The 20,006-nt window shown below is 47.5% G+C and overlaps 1 protein-coding gene across 2 annotated transcripts in view; it reads right to left on the bottom strand.

Annotated features, from left to right (window-relative positions):
• Positions 1-7,579: 7,579 nt before the first annotated feature.
• The window catches only part of PRDM15 (PR/SET domain 15), a 117,958-nt gene continuing 105,531 nt past the window's right edge, over positions 7,580-20,006 (bottom strand). For both annotated transcript variants that reach the window (XM_029578449.1, XM_029578451.1), the window contains exons 22-24: positions 17,768-17,848; positions 16,993-17,199; positions 7,580-15,164 (exon numbers count right to left, since the gene is read on the bottom strand). In XM_029578449.1, coding sequence (XP_029434309.1) covers positions 14,667-15,164; positions 16,993-17,199; positions 17,768-17,848 — 786 coding nt within the window. In that variant the 3' untranslated portion in view covers positions 7,580-14,666. The remainder of the gene's footprint in view (positions 15,165-16,992; positions 17,200-17,767; positions 17,849-20,006) is intronic.

The following is a 20,006-nucleotide window of genomic DNA, read 5'->3' as shown; positions in this document are numbered from 1 at the left end:
AACAGCTGAGGAGGGCTGCCTTTGCAGCTCCAAGGGTGTCTTTCAGTAGTGTAAGGCGGTTGCTGTGGTGGAGAGTTCAGATAACACCATTATTCACTGTTACAAAGGATGCCCTCGGGGGAGGTGTCCAAGGTAGCGAGAGAAAGGAATCTACCAATGCCAGTTTCCAGCCTGACAAAGGATACTCTGAGAACTGATCATGGGACAACAGTACCAGAGGGAAGTTACAATGCTAAAATGTAAAATGTAGGGTTTATTTACCAGTGAGGTAATTTCCCTTCTAGGAAGTAACTAATGCTGGATGAAATGTTTGTGAACGGAGCTTTGAAGTCAACTCCACAATAGAAGTACTCCACACTTAGGGGTAGTTTTCAAATTGCCTGCATAGTTGTGTGATACACGGGCGCTGTTAGCGTGCAAACTTTATGCTAGAAAGAGAAACTGCTCTTTGAAAATCTGGATAAAATACTCATGCTTAAAAGCACCTATGTGCTTTCCACCTCCTGTTTCGCACGGGTGGTTGAGAAGAGAACATAGCGTAGGCACGTCTGAAAATATCCCAGCCATGTGCTATCTTTCTCCCCTTGGAAACGACTCCTCAGTGAAAAGTCTCTCAAGCTGATGCAATATAGTGCGTTTGGCTGAGCGCACGCTTTACAGGTGATTGGATGCATGTTTTGGACACACATCCAAAACCCCTCATGCAATAAGGGGATTATAATATGTACGTCGTGTTGTAAACCGTTGCGTTCTTTATTTGGAACAACGGTATATAAAAAGAATAAATAAATAAATTAGCATGTCCAAACCAGCGTGAAACTAACAGCGCTCATCACATGTAATTCATGTTGATGAGACTATTAACTATCACCCCTGATGCAAAAAAAAAAAAAAGTGTGCCCGACGCGCATATTTTTACTCTCTAAAATGATCGCCTGCCCTGGAGCAGGCATTAATTCTTGAAGAGCTCCAAAGGTTTACAGAAAAGCAGAAATTACTGCTTTTCTGTAGTTCCTCCAACTTAATATCATGGTGATATTAAGTTTTTTAGGTTCCTCCAACTTAATATCATGGTGATATTAAGTTGGAGGAACCTAAAAAAGGAGAACAGAAACATTTTTAAAAAAAAATGAGTGTCGCTGGCGGTGAGGTTAGGAAAATGGACGCTCAATTGATGATGGATTGATACAGAGACATTATGATAGCTTCTGTTTTCTTTTCTGTTCCTGTCCTTATAATGCCTAACATTGTTTGCTTTTTTGACCACTGCTGCATACTGAGCTGTGGATTTGTTCGCCGTGACTCCAGGATCCTTTTCCTGTGTGGTGATGTCTAATACGGAACTCAGCATTGTGTATCCATAGTTTGGATTATTCTTCTCTAGATGCATTATTTTGTACTTGTCCACATTAAATTCTATCTGCCTTTTTCTTTTTTTTAAAAGCTGGACAGGTAAAGTGGTCATATGGTTTGTGTGTAATGTGTGGACTGAGGGGATCAGCTTCTTTTTCTTTCATGATGTATGGATCAATATTGGGACTCGGGGGACTATGGCTAGTCCACCTGTAAATCTGATGTCCCTTAAAAGGCATATAATTTTGAATTGTCTCATGAAGAAGGGGGCTCAGGTGGCCTTACTGCAGGAAACAACCTCACTGATGCTGAGCTTGCTAACCTGGTCCGAGACTGGATGGGACAGGTGGACCGTGCTTCCTATAGCTCTAAGAGTAGGGGAGTGTACATCCTAATTTACAAATCTCTGCCCTTGACAATTGATTATAAAGATCCAGTGGTTCTATTGGCGTGCTCACTCCATGGGAAGGGATTTGTTTTGGCATGTGTATATGGTCCCAATGTCAATCAACTGGCTTTCTACGTGCGGTTGCTGAAGATGATGCAAGCTCTTTCTATCCTTCCTGTTGTTCTGGGTGGTGATGGGAATGTACGCCTAGACGTGCAGATGAATAAAAGTTCAGCTAGCCAGTCTGGGGGTCAAGCTCATTCTCTCAAGCATATGATGAAATGATTTGGGTTGGTGGATATCTGGACAGAACAAAATCCTTCAGGGAGGGATTATACGTGTTACTCACCATGGCATGGGACGTATAGTCGCACTGATTTTATTCTGTGCTCTGGATCCTTAGTGGTGGGAGTGGGAATGGTGGATATATTGCCTAGCTTTATTTCAGATCACAATCCCATCTTGCCGATGCAGATAGCAATGAGCCTAGGCATGGGCCGTTGTTGAAGACTCAATACTGCTCTGCTTTGTAATCAGCTTCTCTGTGCTGTGATTTGGGAGGCAACTACAGAGTGTTTTGAGATTCATAATTCGGGAGATTACACTCCAGTTGTTTTCTGGGAAACCCTGGGCCAGATTTTCAAAGGGGTATGCGTGTAAGATACGCGCGTACCCCCCGAAAACCTGCCCAAAGTTCCCCCTGCGCACGCCGAGCCTATGTTGAGTAGGCTCGGCGGTGCGCACAAGTCCCAGGATGTGCGTAAGTCCTGGGGTTTTCCTGGGGGGCGTGTTGCGGCATTTGGGTGCGGGGCCATGGGCGTGGTTCCGGCCCAGGGGCGTTTCGGGGGCATGGCCGAGGCCTCCGAAATGGCTCCCGGGCCTGGGAATTGCGTGCAAGTTCCGCTTGCCTCAGGTAGGCGTAACTTGTGCAACAAAGGTAGGGAGGGGTTTAGGTAGGGGAAGGGAGGGTGGAAGGAAAGTTTCCTCCGAGGCCGCTCCGATTTCGGAGCGGCCTCGGAGGGAACAGAGGCAGGCTGTGCGGCTCAGCGCGCACAGCCTTCTGCGCGCCGATCCCGGATTTTAACAGATATGCACGGCTATGCATGTATCTATTAAAATCCCGTGTACTCTTGTTTGCGCCTGGTGCGTGAACAAAAGTACGCTTGTGCGCAAATTTGTAAAATCTACCCCCCTGAAACAGTGTGGAGAGGGAAGATCATTAGTTTTGCCTCTCATCACAAGAGGGAAAGGCGCTAGAGAAATGCAGAGCAGACCTCAGGGCCTGCAGTGAGAGGATGTAGCAAGATCATTGCAATACGCACGGCAGAGGATCTACGAGCATGGTAATAAAACTGGGGCCATGCTGGCCCGTCTGTTGAGGTCCAGAGCCCAAAAGACCGTAATCACCAGTATTAAAAAAGCGGATGGTGCCCTTACCCACTCACCTACTGATATTAATGACAGATTTAAATCCTTTTTTACCCAGCTATATGCTACAGATGACATAGCTACAAGGAAGAGATCCATCGATATCTGAGCAAAGTGCAGATGCATGTGCTGTTGGATAGGCAGAGGGAAAGGCTAGCGGCACCTGTAACTACACTGGAAATACAGGGGCAATGCAGCGATTGCTGGGGAAAAGACCCTGAAACTGGACCGGCCCCTCCTTTATTTGTGTCACATGTACCACACAATCGCTGCCTATATCTTTATTTAATTTATTTTATATTCTGCCTTTCGGCACTTACAAAGCGGATTACATTCAGGTACTGCAGGTATTTCCCTGTCCCCAGAGGGCTCACAATCTAACAGGGAGATTTACTAACCTGCGATAGTTTATCGCAGGAGGGGCTAAATTTCGCAGGGAGTGGTGCGTCCCCCTGATATTTGAACCCTCCCCAACAAACTATCGCAGCAGTCCCGCAGCACAATTTTTTTTTTTTTATCAAGGCACAAATGCATAACAAAACTTCGTGTCGTGGCATGGGGCCTTCCCGTGCTATTGCGGCCCATCTCGACTGAGGCTGCCATTGCTTAAAGGGTCTGAAGCCCAAAAATATTTCACCCCACCCCCAAAGGACACAAATCACCCTGGGGGTCATTGAAGACCTCTAACCCCCCCCCCCCCCCCAGCATCTACCAAGGTGGCTCAGGCCCCCCCCCCCCCCAACAAAATAAATACAAAATATGAGGCCAATCGTTGCAGTGATAGCCTGCTCCCTCCCCCATCCCCTCCCCTTAAACCAAAAAAATGGCCTCTTAGCAAGATTCCTCACCTCCCCCAATTAGGTCCATCCCTTCCAGAGAAAGTTAAATCCCTGAGGTTTAGTGTCCCCCCCCAACTCCCCAAAAATGACCCTGGTGGTCTTGGGGGACAGGCAGATCCCAACCCCCACTCCCCTAGTCCCCTGTACCTCTAAAAGGCCCAGAGTAGCCCCTAGCTCCAAACCTATCGATATCATTTTTCAAAATGTCAATCTGTGTTATTTTATTACCATAGGATTGCCTATGGATAAGTTGCTTTGTGTGATAGTGCAGCAATATCGTGCAATAAACAACATTTAACACATGTTACATGCTGTTGAGTTTGCGATTTTGCCTTATCACAGCTTAGTAAATCTCCTTTTAAGGTTGTAGCTGAGGCAATAGAGAGTAAAGTGACTTGCCCGAGATCACAAGGCGTGGGTGGTGGGATTTGAACCCTGGTTTCCCTGGTCTCAGCCTACTTTGCCTACCATTAGCCAATAAAAGGCATCAGTGGCTGTAAAGAATCCAGCGTTCTGCAGGCTCCTAGAACTCTGTACTACAAATATATCAGCACCGTAACAATATTTATATTTCAGATATGAGGCAAAGTAAACCCTACCTGGAATGTGCAGCCACAATAATAGAAAGCAGATAAGAAACTATTTTTTACTCTTTCATAAGAGAGGAGCTAGGGGGCACAGGCCGTCACTCCCAGGCAGCAGGTTTAACACAAACACCCAACACAGGAGCTTACCCTCTGGAACTCACAGCCACAAGACAGAGGCAAACGGTATAACCAAATTCAAAAAGGGGCAGCACAAACTGAGGATGAATCACAGGCTCTTTGACACAAGTCAGGGAAGTCACCTCCAGTTCAATGTATCTGTAAACCATACCTAGAGGACACAGCTTGTCTCCATCAGCGACATGATACCAGGCTAAATGGACCTTCAGTCTGACCCAGTTTAGTACTTTTTCTGTTTCTTAAATTATTACACCTGACAGATGAGTGAAAATAAAGCTGAGTCACTTTCTTAAAAATAATAAACCACAGAGCATAAAACTTGAACACACTGCGGTTTTATTCCATAGTCATAACAGCTTGCTCAAAGTCACCCCAATGAGACAATCTCGTGAAAGCAAAAGGTCATTGAATCACTTGATTGGCTATCTGCTTCACGTAGTACAAAACATAATTAACACACACTCTGTCACGGAAAGGGTTTGGCTATTTTTGCTGTGGGGATATTCTGTTTTGTGAGGCTTGGTATCTCCCAGGTGGCTCTCATTTATAGATGTTGGTGGCCACCGACTGTGTGCCTGCTAAACTGAGAATAAAAGTTCCTTTGAGCTCATCCACCCACTGAATTTTCAGGGTCCCTGCTGGCTGTGGAATTAGTAGCTCAAAGCCTTCTGAAGCATGGTGGGAGTGAGTACAAGCAGGTGACCTGCCACTAGTTGCCTGGTTGGCCACTGGATTTCTGAAGCCGTGACCAAATCCTCCCAATGTTCCATATTTTAATGTCTGACTTCTCTCTGTCATTGTCACACATGTCAAAAAGCAGCAGAGCAAAAGATGTCCTTGGAGTGTGAAGCCAGGCAAGATTGCCATAGAAGCTGCAGCTACATATTTTGCTATTGGGACCCATGGTCATGTGATGTGCCTTTCTATACCACTCATAGCTCTACTGAACAGAACTGCACCTCAACACCATTAGAGGATATCAACACTGCTACAGGCAGGGTTCTCAAACTAACTACTTATAGTAATCAGTAACTTGCAATCTGATTACTTTTCTAAACAGATCACAACAGGTGGCTAACTCTGGAGCTACTTTCTCATTTTTTCAGCAGTTTTGTTGGTTGAAATGTGACATCTTCCCTTCCTCCTGACAGAAGGGCTCAGGACTGCCAACTGGCCAAAGGATTTTCTCAAGCCTGTGTCCTTGGCAAACTCTTCTGGACAGGGTCTTGTGCGACTCTTGAGAATGTCATGTCCTAATGCATTCTCAGTTCAGACAGTTGTGATCCTTTTTTGGCATTATGGTGATCTAAGAATGGTCAATAATGGATTATTTTCTAAAAAACGTCATCAGTAATCTGTAACCAATTATTAGACAAGAGTAACTTTAACTCTGGCTACGACATGAAAGAAACCATTATGGGCATCTACAACGTTCTTTTGTATTAAGTATTTTTTGAGACTGGTATAGTTTTATCAAATATGTTTGGATTATATCCTTTTTCGCAATCACTATGAGCCTCACAGTAGCACCGTTTAATAAATGTAAATAATAATTTATTCTGCTTTGTGACTTTCTTACCTGTAACAAGAGTTTTCCTAGGACAGCAGGATGGTTAGTCCTTACGGATGGGCGACATCATTGGATGGAGCCTGGCACGGAAAATTTATGTCAAAGATGGGCTTGAAACTTTGATTAGCACACTGAGCATGCCCTATACCATGCGTCAACATGGGGCCCTCTTCAGTCTTATAACGTAGTATTATATAAAATTGAAATAAGGAGAAACCCAACTCCGTGGGGTGGTGGGCGGGTTTCGTGAGGACTAACATCCTGCTGTCCTAGGAGAACACCTGTTACAGGTAAGCAAATCTGCTTTCTCCTAGGACAAGCAGGATGGTAGTCCTCATACATGGATGACTCCCTAGCCTAGATACAGGCTGCTCACCAACAGAAACCAATCAGGTGCCAACGGGCACAATAACCACAGTGCTGTTGGTAACAGAGGGGGAAACAGCCAAAACCCAAACAATGGGCCCTAGGCAGAGAGAGTTGGGTTCTACACCTTGAAGAGATTCCTGAGGACTGGCCGAAGCTACTGTCATGTCGGCCATCCTTGTCCAGACAGTAATGGGAAGTGAAAGTGTGGAGAGAATGCCACTTTGCAACCTTGCAGATCTCCTCCATGGGAACTGCTTGCAAGTGGGCCACTGATGTTGCCATGGCTCTGACAGAATGAACCTTGACATAACCCCCAAGATGCAGTTCCACCTGGGCATAACAGAAGGAGATGCAATCTGCCAGCCAACTGGATAGTGTCTGTTTGGCAATGGCAACTCCCAACCTATTCCTATCAAAAGAAATAAAAAGTTGGGTGGACTGTCTATGGGCTTCTATCTGCTCCAAGCAGAAGGCTAAATCTCTCTTGCAGTCCAAACTGTACAGCGATTGTTGCCTTGGTGCAAATGGGGCTTGGGAAAGAATGTTGGCAGGACGATTGACTGGTTAAGATGGAAATCCGTCACCACCTTAGGCAGGAACTTAGTTTTTTCATGACAGTGTAAGGTGCATAAGTCACTAAGGCCTGGAGCTCGTTGACCCTGCATGCTGAGGTGACCGCCACCAAAAATATGACCTTCCAGGTCAGGTACTTCAGGTCACAGGAGCACAGTGGCTCAAAAGGAGCTTTCATCAGCTGAGCTAACAACACATTGAAGTTCCAAGTCACAGTGGGAGGCCTTAGGGGAGGCTTCAATTGAAGCAGGCCCCGCATGAAATCCTCAACTATAGGCTGTACAGAGATGGGTGTACCATCTACACCATGGTGGCATGCGCCATTTGCACTCAGATGAACTCTAATGGAGTTGGCTTTCAAGCCAACCTCTGATAGGTGTAGAAGGTAATCAAGCAGTTTTTGTGTGGGGCAGGAGAACAGATCCATGACTTTCTGCTCACACCACACAGAAAACCTCTACTTCCAAGACACATCCTCATAGAGATCGAGCAGTTGCAGAATTAACCTCTCAACTTCCAGGCTGTGAGCGATAGAGCCTAGAAGTTGGGATGCCACAACCTGCCTTGGTTTTGCGTGATGAGCTCTGGGGAAGTCCCCAGACCAATCGGTTTCCAAATGGATAACTCCAGAAGGAGTGGAAACTAGACCTGTCTCGGCCAATAAGGGGCTATGAGAATCATAGTCCCTCTGTCTCTATGAACCTTCAAGAGAGTCTTTGCCACTAAGGGAATTGGAGGATACGCGTACAGAAGAGCCTTGCCCCACTGGCGGGCAAAGGTGTATGAGGCTGGTTTGCCGACTGACCTGTACAGGGAGCATAACTGAATCACCTTTCTGTTGCAGGGGAACACAAACAAATTCACATCTGGGCTCCCCCATAGGTGGAAAATCCGGTTTGCTACGCCTTGGTCCAGAGACCACTCATGGGGTCTGAAGGCACAAATCAGTCTGTCCGCTATCACATTTTCCATTCCGGCCAGGTACAAGGCCCTGAGCACCATCCCGTGGTATAGGGTCCAGGACCAGATCTGAACTGCTTCCTGATACAGGAGGTATGAACCTGTGCCTCCCTCCTTGTTGACCACCCACATAGCTTCCTGGTTATATGTTTGGATCAGGACAACTTTGTTGGACAGCTAATCTTTGAAAGCCCACAGCATGTACCTGATCACCCAGAGCTCCAGAAAATTGATTTGACAATGTGATTCCTAGGCAGACCAGAGGCCCTGGGTGTGGAGCCCCTCTGTATGAACTCCCACCCCAGGGTGGACACATCCGTGGTTAGGACAATTTGGGTAGGAGGACTTTAGAAGGAAATATCCTGTTCCAAATTTGAGAGTACCCACCACCAGGACAAAGAGTCCCAGAGAGATGCCTCCTGGAGGCTCTGCGTAGCCTGGTGCCACTGCAACCTCAGGGTCCAATGGGCTCTGCGCATGTGCAAATGTGCCAAGGGAGTAACATGGATGGTTGCGGCCATGTGGCCCAACAGCCTCAACATGAGTCGAGCTGACACCTGCTGTCTCTGTTGAATCACTGCCACTATGGATGTCAAGGTGACCGCCCTGGAACGTGGCAGGAAAGCTTTTGCCTGAGTCGTGACTAGCAAGGCTCCTATGAAGTCAATTGAGGTGACGGACTGAGATGGGACGTCAGATAGTTGAAGATGAACCCTAGTGACTCCAACAAGTGCATGGACTGAGTGGCTCCTGTCTGAGATAAGTTCTTGACCATGCACTCCCAGCCTGTGGAGGTGCGCCCCCACCATACCCAGGCATTTTGTGAAGACATGTGGGGCCGACACTAGCCCAAATGGCAATACTCTGTACTGGAGATGCTGTGTTCCCACCACAAATCTGAGATACTTCTTCTCGATGTGAGTGATTGCATCCTTCAAATCAGGCAGCATAGACAGTCCCCTTTTTGTAAGAGGGGAATCAAGGTGCCTAGGGAAACCATCTTGAACGTTTCTCTTTAGAGAAACTTGTTCAAGGCTCTCAGTTCTAGGATGGGACAGAGTTCTCCTGTTCTCTTTGGTATCAGAAAGTACTGGGAGTAGAATCCCTGCCCTCTTTGCCTTGGTGGGACAGGAGAGCTCCCTTATCAATACCTCCTGATGCATTACTGGCCCCCAAAACAGGCACGGAGGGCAAATTGGCAGGATATCCAATGGGTTTAATTGCTGCCCTTGATGGTCGATGGATAGAACCCACTGGTCCAAGGTTATACTGGGCCACTGTTCTGTGAAGAATCACAGCCTGCCCCCAACTGGGGGATCCAGTGTCTCGGGTACAGGTAGCTGGCTTATGGTCCCTACAATCCAGTTAAAACCCCGTTCCGGGATTTGACTGGGACGCTGGATGGAGCTTGGGAACTCTCTGCTGCCTGGGACGGCCTCGGGAGTTCCCCCACTGTGAGCAGGAGCAAGGGGCCAGAGGATAGTTCTTCCTCTGGTGGTAGAAAGACTTCCTCTGACCCAGTCTTGCAGATCTCCTAGCTGAGGAGCTGGTGGAGAGTTGTTGGAGGGTTTCTTGGTTGACCCGCAACAGGGCTACTGCATCTCTCACCTTATATCTGAAGAGATTCTTTCCCATACACAGCAAGTCATAAGAGTCTTCCTGTACCTCCAGTAGGAGATTCGAGGTCTGCAGCCATGCCATTCTGCGGGCACTGATTCCCGCTGCAGAGAATCTCAATGCCATCTGAAAAACATTGTAGGTTGTATCAACCTCGTGTTTTCCACACTCCAGGCTCTTAAGCACCAGCGACATCAGGGTGTCCTGCTGCTTTTGAAGCAGCTGCTCGGCCACCTCTTGCACCTGCTTCCAGAGGTTCCACGAGTATTGGCTCATGTAGAGCTGGTAGGAGGTGTTGCGAGCAATGAGCATGGCTCCTGGAATACATTCCTCTCAAGAGTGTCCATCGCCCTGTGATCCTTCTCCGGGGGCGCCGAGGCAAGGGTCAGAGAGCGCTTGGCCCTCTTATAGGCAGATTCGACCACCACCAATTGGTGTAGTAGCTGATGTTTCTCAAATCCGGTCACCTTCTGGACAAGGTAAACCCCATCCACCTTCCTGTTCATGGGAGATACTGTGATGGGGTGTTCGCAGATCCTCAGCAGCAATTCCTTAAGGATCTTGTACACTGGGACCGCCACAATCTCCTTAGAAGCCTCCACGAACTGGAGGATTTACAGCATTTTGTGCCTGGCAATGACCTCCATCAACAACAAAGGGGATGACCTCAGCCATCGCCTGCAGAAAACATGCAAAAGTTAAGTTCTCTGGTGGAGACTTCCTTTGTTTCTCTGGAGGAGATGGCTCTGAGGGGAGACCTTCCGAGTGCTCATAGGAGGAATCTGCAGTGTCCTCCCCCCAGGGGGTCATACGGAGGCTCATCCTCGTGTAGTCCACAGGGGATACAACCTTAGGTGCTCAGCTTCATCCAGAGCCATAGGCACCTGGTAGCACCAGTGCCGGCCCCAGCAAAGCTGGAAGGGGGGGCTACAGGCTTCTACATCCCTGCTGGACTCGGTGGAGCTTCCTCCTTGGAGGAACTGGCAACGACAACCATATCGGTTGGAGAAAGCATTGGTGCCCCACTAGACATCAATGGCATCCCATGAACTGGTGCCAGCTGGGACGATAATTCACCGATCTGCACACTGAACCGCTCCAGCACTGGTTCCAGAACAGAGAGTGTGGACATCAGTACTGTCAGTGCCACAGGACAGATGACCTGCAATGCTCGTTCCACTGCTAGCTGGATTCGTCACTCCTCGAAAACTGCTGATGCCAAAACTGACTGGGAGGCAGGAGAGGTGGCCAGATCTTACTCAAATCCCCGAGGTGGATCAGCAACTGGCACCAGGACTGTAGGAGACCATCACGGACCCCTGGTGTCAATGCAGAAATGGCACTCCTCACCACGGGGTCACTTTGGGAGCATCTCGGCATGAGCTGGCACCTCCCCGAGCCCAGCACTGTGCATCAAAGGTGACCGGTGCCAATGTTTCCTTGGCTTCCCTTGGTGCTCGGCCTGGTCTTTCCCAGGTGCCAAGGTCGATGACGATGAACCCGAAGTCCTCGACCTGGAAGAAACCGACTGGGGCCTGTCTCCAGTGCCTCTGTCCACTGGCGGCATTGACGGAGCCGAAGGCCCCACCGATGTCGATGGCGCGGTGTCCATTGATGCGGCTCCTAGGTCCATTGGTGCAGATGCCACTGATGTCGATGGCTCGGACTTTCTCGACCTGAAGAGATTCTCCATCTTATCTAGTCACATGCAACGCCCCTTAGGGGTCATCTGGGTGCACATGTGGCAACCCCAGATGTCATGCGATGCCTCCAGGCAGAGGACACATATCTCATGAGGGTCTGTGATGGACATGGGCCTTGGACATTGGGGGCATTGTCGAAAACCGGATGAGGCCATGACGAATGAAAAGAAGGGAAGTAAAACTAGAGTGGTGATGGCAGGCAGTCGAAGCCAGCAGGCACTGAGGTACCGGTACCACGAGGGGAATGATAGAGAAAAGAAACTTACCGAGAATGCTGAAAAACCTAAGGAACCTATGGGGAGTAAGCGAGAGGGACCTGGCGATAGAAACGCGAAAAAAACAAAAAATAACTGGTGAAAGTTTCCCATAGGTAATTTTCAAGGAAAAAGCCAAGAGTTCATTTAACTGCGAGGCGAAGGCTCTGCGGAAAAAAAGAGACTGACGCAGAACCCCATGTGGACATGTGATATAGGGCATGCTCAGTGTGCCTAGTCAAAGTTCTAGAAACTTTGACATATGTTTGCTGTGCTGGGCTTCATTCAATGATGTCACCCATATGTGAAGACTACCATCCTGCTTGTCCTAGGAGAACCAAACCTTGTTTTCACCCTTTCCATTGTTGCAAAGTTAAAGGCCTTGTGAACGTCACCCCTGTGGTGATCCTACTTCGTTACATCATCAAACCATCCGCCATCCCACTGATCACCCCCTGATCCATCAGAAGCAGGGAGGAGACCAGGCCGAACCTCGGTCACCGTTTTCTGTGCAAAGTAACAGAAGCAGCCAGTAAAGGCATTCTTCTCTCTCTCAGCAATGACTGACAAATGGCCAGAAGAAACAGGTTGTTCACTTGCCCTTGAGTACCACTGGGCCATGGTTAGAGGGATTTTTAGGCTCATTAAATTATCCGAATTCTGGAAAGCCACCTCTTGCATACCTGGAGCTGCTACAAGATGGGAAAGGGCTATGGGGGGTATTTTTTGTATTAAGTGGGTCATTTTGAACCTGCCCGGGAAATTTGCAAGCTCACGGGGCCTGCAAGCACATTGACAAAGGGAAACTCCCTGTGGAGGTTTCCTTTGGAAATGCAGGGGCTGGCAGGGCACGCTGGTACCTCCTGTGCGTGCTTTAGTTCTCCCATTCCTTTTTGCAGTGGCTGACAGCAGACGTGCTCTCATACAGCCCACGTACTTTTAAAAACTGAATACTGGGGGGGGGGGGAACATTCATTAAAACCTTTGAAAATGTTCCCCTATACAAAAATACAAAGGTTCTTTCTTCTTACAGGCAAGTGCTAGCTCCAGAAATGCAAAAAAGGAGCAGAGGAGAGTCCTTTCAAACAAATGCTATTAAAATAAATGTTTCCTCCTCTTAAAGCAGCAGTATCTTCTAGGATCATTAAAATGGCCTCTCTTGCATTCTGAAGAGATTTTGTTTTTTTCCATTCACTCTTAACTTTAGTGAGATTTTAGGGCAGGCCCAGTGGGCAGCGCAGGGCATTGCCAGGTGGAAGACGCGGGTTCAGGTCCCGGACTAGGCTTCTGTTCCTCGGATCGGCCGGGGCTGGTGACGCTGCAGGGGCTGCATTCACAGCCTCTGCGGGGGGAGGGAGTCCTGGTCACAGTGGCTGGATTTAGGGTCTGCTTAATCCAGCTTCCAGAGGGAGCCCTGGTTTGTGGCCCTTGACTGTGGCTTGTTACTGCTATGGTTGGGCTGAGGAGAAGATATACAAATAAGAGACCTCCCCCAGCTAGTTTTGAATGAAGATGCACAGATCTAGCTCACAGAAACTGGTTCTGGTTGGAGCTAAGAGCCCAAAGCAGCAGGAGGAAATTCACACATCGAAAACAAGAAAGGGTTTGCTTTCCCTAGACCGTCACAGAGGTTGCCATATTTTATTCTCTATTAATATCCGGTGCATTTGAGATACCCCAGATCTCTCTCCTTACTATGGCCATTTAGTCATTAGGGACTTGTGTTGGCTCCCTCTAGTGGTGAGAGATACCAATAACAGCTGAGAAGAGGTATCAAAGCTTCTAGGGCAGTGATGGTGAACTCCAGTCCTCGAGTGCCACAAACAGGCCAGGTTTTCAGGATCTCCACAATGAATATGCATGAGAAAGATTTGCATGCACATCACTGCCCTAGAAGCTTTGATACACTGTTTTAGGGCTTAATCTCTCTCTCTAAACCAGGTCGTCGCTGGTTCTTGTCCTGGCTGAGACATTTTCTTGCAAATTCACAGTAGCTGTGGCTGGGAAAATTGTGATACCTGCACTGGTGGCCATATTTGTACTGGATCCTCCAACATCACACTTGGCAATGTATTTCTGGTAATTGTGGGAAAGGCAAGAATGGAAGGACTGGTTGGATTATTCAGATTTGATCAGACCTGGGCACGTAGGAGGCACTGCTGCTTCCTAGTGCTGCAATGTGATTAGGAAATATCCTCTGGCTCAGCCAGACTGCCAAACCCCCTATACAGACCTGATGCTTAGTGCAAGACCTGACAGTGCATAGCGATGGAAGAGAAACACCCAGGCTCTCTCCTCCTCACAGCGGCAGTGATTAGTGTGCACAAGTGCTGGGCTGCTGGGGAGAGGGGAATGGATTTTAGTCAGATGCCAAGTCTTCAGACCCTTCCAGACACTGCTGCCGCTGCCAGTTAGTTTGAGATTAACATTTCCTCCGTTTCATTTTCATTTGGTATTTAACTAATAACGTCCTTCAGTTTCCAGCCCCTTTCTCCCTTCCCCAGCACCCATCGCATCATTAAAAAAAAACAATCCTTTCCGAATGTTCAAAAGAAAACTGCACCCAGTGTGTCTGGTAAAATACACAGATGAAAAGCCCTGGAGCTGAAGAACCTTCAAGTTCTTAATGGCGCCTTCCTACAGTTCGTCAGCTGCTGCCTGAGCTCTCCCCTAAACTCGGCCGCCAGCAACACCATCCATAGCACCAGACACCAGGGTATATGATGCCATTAGGGAATGCTCCCCGGTTCTGCAGGGGAGATGCCAACTGAAGAACTTCTACAAACAAAAAACCCCAATGTAAGAAAATGGCATTTTTTGACCTATACTGGATGAAGACCAACCCTTGCAATGTGAACTTTAGGCACTCTAGCCCTGACGAGTGAGTTTAATAGCTGAACATCTGCTGCTGCTGCTGCTGCTCTGCCTGAGCCTGTGGTTGGGCTGCTGGCTGCGCCTGCGCTGGTGGCTGTACAGGCTCTAGCACCTCTGTCTGGGGCACCGCTCTCCATGCCAGCGGCTGCTCCGAGATCTGGCTCCCAAGGGGCGTGATCGAGTTCACAAAGGTGGCCAAGTTGATGAAGTGGGCCACGGACTGGGGGTTGGCTGCTGCCTCCTGTTCCGGGGCGGCTGCAGGCGGGATGGGGATGTCGCCTGGACGGTTGTGCAGCACGGTGCCGCCGCTGACCGTGTCAAAAGTCACAGTGAGGATGGAGCTGTCGAGCTGCAGCTGGCGGTCCCTTGTGGTGAGGTGGCCCACGGTGACGGGCTGAAGGCTGGCAAACTGGTTTGTGGCAGCCGTGGTGATGGGCGTGACAGTAATGTTGGTCAGTCCTATGGTACTGGAAGGAGCCGTTACGCTGGGGTCAGCCAAGGTCACCACCACCTAGAGGAGACCAAAAAGCTGACAGTAATAGTACACTTTGCAAAGAAAGTTGTATGCTGCTCAGTATTTAAAATATTTCATGCTAGAGTGGGAAATGGCAATTCTACCTATGGATATCTGTTCACCTGAGGAAATGATAATACACTGGAACTGTTATGTATTTTATAATTAGGAGGCAAAACAAAAGTTCTGTATTTGCCTATATGTTTTGTACTGCTGTTCTCATCTCTATTTAATCTACTGTTTGTAAGCTTTACAATATACTGGATAATAAAACATTTTAAATATAAAAAAAAAAATATTTCATGCTGCAGGTAGGGTCGCCTACCCTTTGTTAAATAGGAGTGGGGCGGGGGGTGGGGGGGGGACTACCTCAAAGAGTTATTATAATAATGGGCCCCAAGATTCAAAGCACATTCAGCGCTATTTAGCCAGACAGGCGGAACTTATGTGGCTAAGTAGCGGCCGCTGAATATGCAGCCTCGCTCAGCGTCCACCGCTTAGCCATATAAATCCCTTATACGGCTAAAAGTTACACGCGCAAAAAGGAGGCGGGTACTGGGCGGAGCGAGGGCGGAGTTAGCTGCATAAGTTAACGGCTAAGTTTACACGCGCCGCAGAGCAGATCTAAACTTAGCCGGGTAGCCGTACCCAGCGGAGTGCGCGCAGAGACGCGCACATTCGGCGGCTTCGCCGTGCCACTGAATATACATCGTAACTTAGCCGGATTAGTCAAACCTGGCTTAAGGTACTTAACCGGCCAGCGCTGAATACTGGGCCCTTTATGTTTTAATGTTTGTCTGTATCTAAATATTGTGAATGTTACCTTATTATCCACACTGGACTGTAGTAACAGGAAGAAGCGCAATCTAAGATTATATAAATAAATAAGTAAAAATAGCTGGAGGGGAAAATCTATGGGGCAAACTAGAAGGAGATAGAAGGGCAACCAACCTTTTTGTTAGGAAAGTAAATAAAGGGAAGAGGAAAAAAAAAGGCTGCCATGGTTTTCTAAAGAAGTAGCTGAAAAGGTGATGGAAAAAAGGTTTAGCATTCATAAACTACAAGAGATCGCAGAAAGAGCTGGGAAAGGTAGTCAGGAATGCAAAGATGCAAATGGAAGGAAAAAAAGAAAATACAGTAACATGGGGGGGGGGGGGGGAGCAGACTTTGTTGTTAGTGACAGAAGGAAGTGCAAAAGTGGCCGGTGAGACTCAGAGGGGAAGGGGAGGAATATCTACAGGCGGATGAAGACAATTTTTTCTGTTCTGTGCTCACTGAGAAAGACACAAATGGGATTGGAAGGGAGGTAAAGCTCAGTGACTTTCAGAAAGTTGTGTTTGTGAGGAGCCAGCTACACTTAAATAGATGAAGTGATAGGGCTGGACGGGAGACGTTCTGACAGCTCTGCTGCCTGGCGCTTTCAATGTTTCTTTAAAGTCAGGAGTAGTCCCAGAGGACTGGAGATAGGTGATAGGCTGAGAACAACAGGCCAGTTAGGCTGTAGTAAGAAAATGAATGGAATCAGTGCTAAAACAGAGGAAGCCTGGTTTTACCAAAGATAAGTGGTGTCATATGGGTGACCAGAGAGTTGGATCAGGGGAGAGCGCTAGATGTACTGTACTTGGATTTCAGTAAGGTCTTTGACATGAACATCCTCGGTAAGGGCCCTAAAGCAACTGACTGTATTAGAAACTGGTTGGTTCTCAGATTTCCGCTCTAGCCAGTAGGCTATTCCTCCATGTGTGGTAAAATACCCGCCCCAGCTGGATGGGACCGTACTACCATGCACTTCCCTGCTGGATGCCCCGGACTCATGGGCCCTCACCTGCTGGATGCTCTGTACTGCCGAGTTGGTCTCATCTCCGGCACTTGCGGTGAATTCAGCCTCTTTTTCCGAGAATTCACTGAAGGCAGGATCCTCCGAGATTGATTCGTCCTCTTCTTCTTCCAGCTTTTGTTTCTGCTTCAGCTCTTTGATGACCTTCACTTCCTTTACTTCTGGCACTTCTCCTTCTTCCAGATCTATGTCAGGCTACAGAAGCACACACAGAAATGTAGAGAAAATGTTATCTACGTGTGTGCTATTTACTCCACCCACCCTGTAGGCTACAGAAGCACACACAGAAATCATCAATAACTGTCTCAGCATGGACTGGTTTCTTTTCTAGCAGCATTCTTGGATAAAGCAGTTTGGGAACCATAATATTTTACTACCTGTCACCTTTTGATCACCTTTCAAACCCCGCTCACCCCTTCCCCGCTCACCATTCATCCTGTCATTGAAATGCCTTTGATGATTCACTTACATTTTGCACATTCTCTTCTGACCTGAAGAAGTGTATTAGCTCTCAAGAAATGTATTTAGTCCAATAAAAGGTATCACCTGATATTTATTTTTGTGTTTGTATTTGTTAACCTTTGTATTCTGCCTTTATATACTGTGGTCATATAAAGACAGTTCAGCCTCCCTCCCCAACCCGTTCACATGTAAAGCAGCCTGTCAGCCGCTCCACGTCCAAGAGCTGCACTCCAGGTGCATTCAGTTACCCAGCACACCACACCACTGAGGCCCAGCTGCACCCAGCGTGCCCACTTGTTACCTGTACAATACCAATGGAGGCACCATCGATGGTGGTGGGCTCGGCCAGCTCATCTAAGTCGTCAATTCTGACTGAGAGCACCTACAGAGAAAACACATCTGTGTAAGGCTTCCTGCTGTATACACATTATTTACTATTTAACGCTTTTATATACCGAAGTTCGTATGGAACATCACTTCGCTTTACATAAAACGGATAGAGAGGAGGAAATGGAAAAGGAAGGGAAGAAGAAAAGTTACATAATAACAAATAATTGTTTCAACTTAATAATTAACGAGTAGAGTTTAAAGGATAGAGGTGGACAGGATAGGCAAAGGGGAGGCGAAGTAATAGAGAAGCAGGAAAGATGGATTAGGGGTAATAGAGAGAACTTGTAGGAGAAATATATACAGGGGAGAGTATGTACACTGGAGAGGGGTTGTATGTTGGTATGGGGGGGGGGGGGGGGGAGGGAGAGGAGAGGAGTTACGTGAAGGCCTGCTTAAAGAGCCAGGTCTTTAATTTCTTTTTGAAGGTCTGGGTGCAGGGTTCGAGACGAATATTGGGGGGCATGGAATTCCAGTGATAGGGGCCAGCAATAGATAGCGTGCGGTCTTTGGTGGAGTTGAGGTGTGTGTATTTGGTGGAGGGGACGAAGAGGGTGCCAGTGTGAGCAGATCTGGTAAGTTTGGTAGGGGTATGGATGCATACAAGTCTCACAATCCCCACTGCAATTTTCACTCTGTTTGTTCCTGCTACCTTACATCAGCAGGACCTACCTGCTCTGGTGCTGCTGGTGCTGCTCTCCACTCCAGCGACACTTTCATCGAGGGACCCGAACCTCGAGGCAGTAAGCCCCGCCCACCTGACATCATCCTTTGGGCACTTGGCATTTAACCCAGGGTCAGACACCAGAGGTGTCTGCACTGGAAGGGTGCACGCATCTGTTGTGCGAACGAAGGAGCCTCCCCTTTGTTCACGCCAATTGTGCCAACCATACTGTAACACTCCTTGAACATCTACCATCTGACTATGATTAATGAAGCTGTCAAAGAGTGTATGTTGACTACTCCATCTGATTTGTCTAGGATTCCTACTATCATGGGTCAAGGTCCCTGTAGCCCATTTAATATCATGTGTCCGTGGAGAATGCCACCAACCCGAACCATTTTAAAGACTATTCCATTAAAAAATATTTCATCCCTGGTATTGTCCTCCACCTTTTTAATCTTATTGGTAAATGTGCAATCAATCACAAAAAAATTAGCAGTTATTCATGATTTACTTACATCCATGATCCCTGATTGCTCGCCCTAGACCAAAACTTGGCTTAAGGACTATGATTCTCCAAACCTAAACCATTGTTGCCCTCCGAACTATTCATATTTTTTTTAAATTTAGAGAACTTTGTCGAGGAGGGGGACTAGCTATACTCTTTAAAAAGTATTTGAATTTTACAGAAGCCGACATTTCCATGCCTGTACAATAGGTTATGTTTGAAGTCAGATATGATTAACATCTGTCTAATTTACTGCCCCCTTCTGGTCTTCTCAATTACAATTGTTCTCCCATTATTGAAGCCATAATCAGTTTAAATTTAGATATGAAAAAACCCCCCATACTTTTAGGAGATTTTAATCTCCACTTAGACAAGGCAACTCCAACCCATGCTACACGCATAATCCTTAATATCTTTTCATCATGCAGCTGGCAACAGATAATATCGACCCCAACCCATACAAGGGGGTCACATTCCAGACTTGTTCATTGTAAACAAATCAAATTTAATGTGAAAAACTCTGCAACTTCAGTTAAAAATATTCCTTGGAGTGACCATTCACTCATTTCCATCTCGCTTTCATTACACTCAAAGGTTTCTTTAACTACACATAACCAATCTATAATTAATAAGCATGGATTTACTGATCCACAGGACCTTGCTGCAGAACTTATGCCCCTTTTAGAGAATAAAACATTAGATTCTCCTAATGATTTTATTTTCACATGGGATAATTGTTGCAACCGTTCCTTCCCGTCGGCTTCACTCCGCCCACCTTTCTTTCTTTGCACCTCCTCTTGCTATGGATGGACGCCTGGCTGCCGCGGCGTCTGCCTGCCATCGTCTACGGCGTCCCCGGACTGGCTTGGGTGCTGCCTCCCACCATGCTCCACTGGTACCTTAGGGTGCGCCCACCGCGCGGCCCTCACACTTATTTCCTACTTGGCGCGAACCTCAGGGGTGTCCCCCTGTGATGACGTC

This window comes from Rhinatrema bivittatum, chromosome 15 (genome assembly GCF_901001135.1).
Source record: "Rhinatrema bivittatum chromosome 15, aRhiBiv1.1, whole genome shotgun sequence".
Taxonomy (NCBI): Eukaryota; Metazoa; Chordata; class Amphibia; order Gymnophiona; family Rhinatrematidae; genus Rhinatrema; species Rhinatrema bivittatum.
The sequence above is the reverse complement of the archived record's forward strand: the minus strand, read 5'-3'. Positions and strand labels throughout refer to the sequence as shown.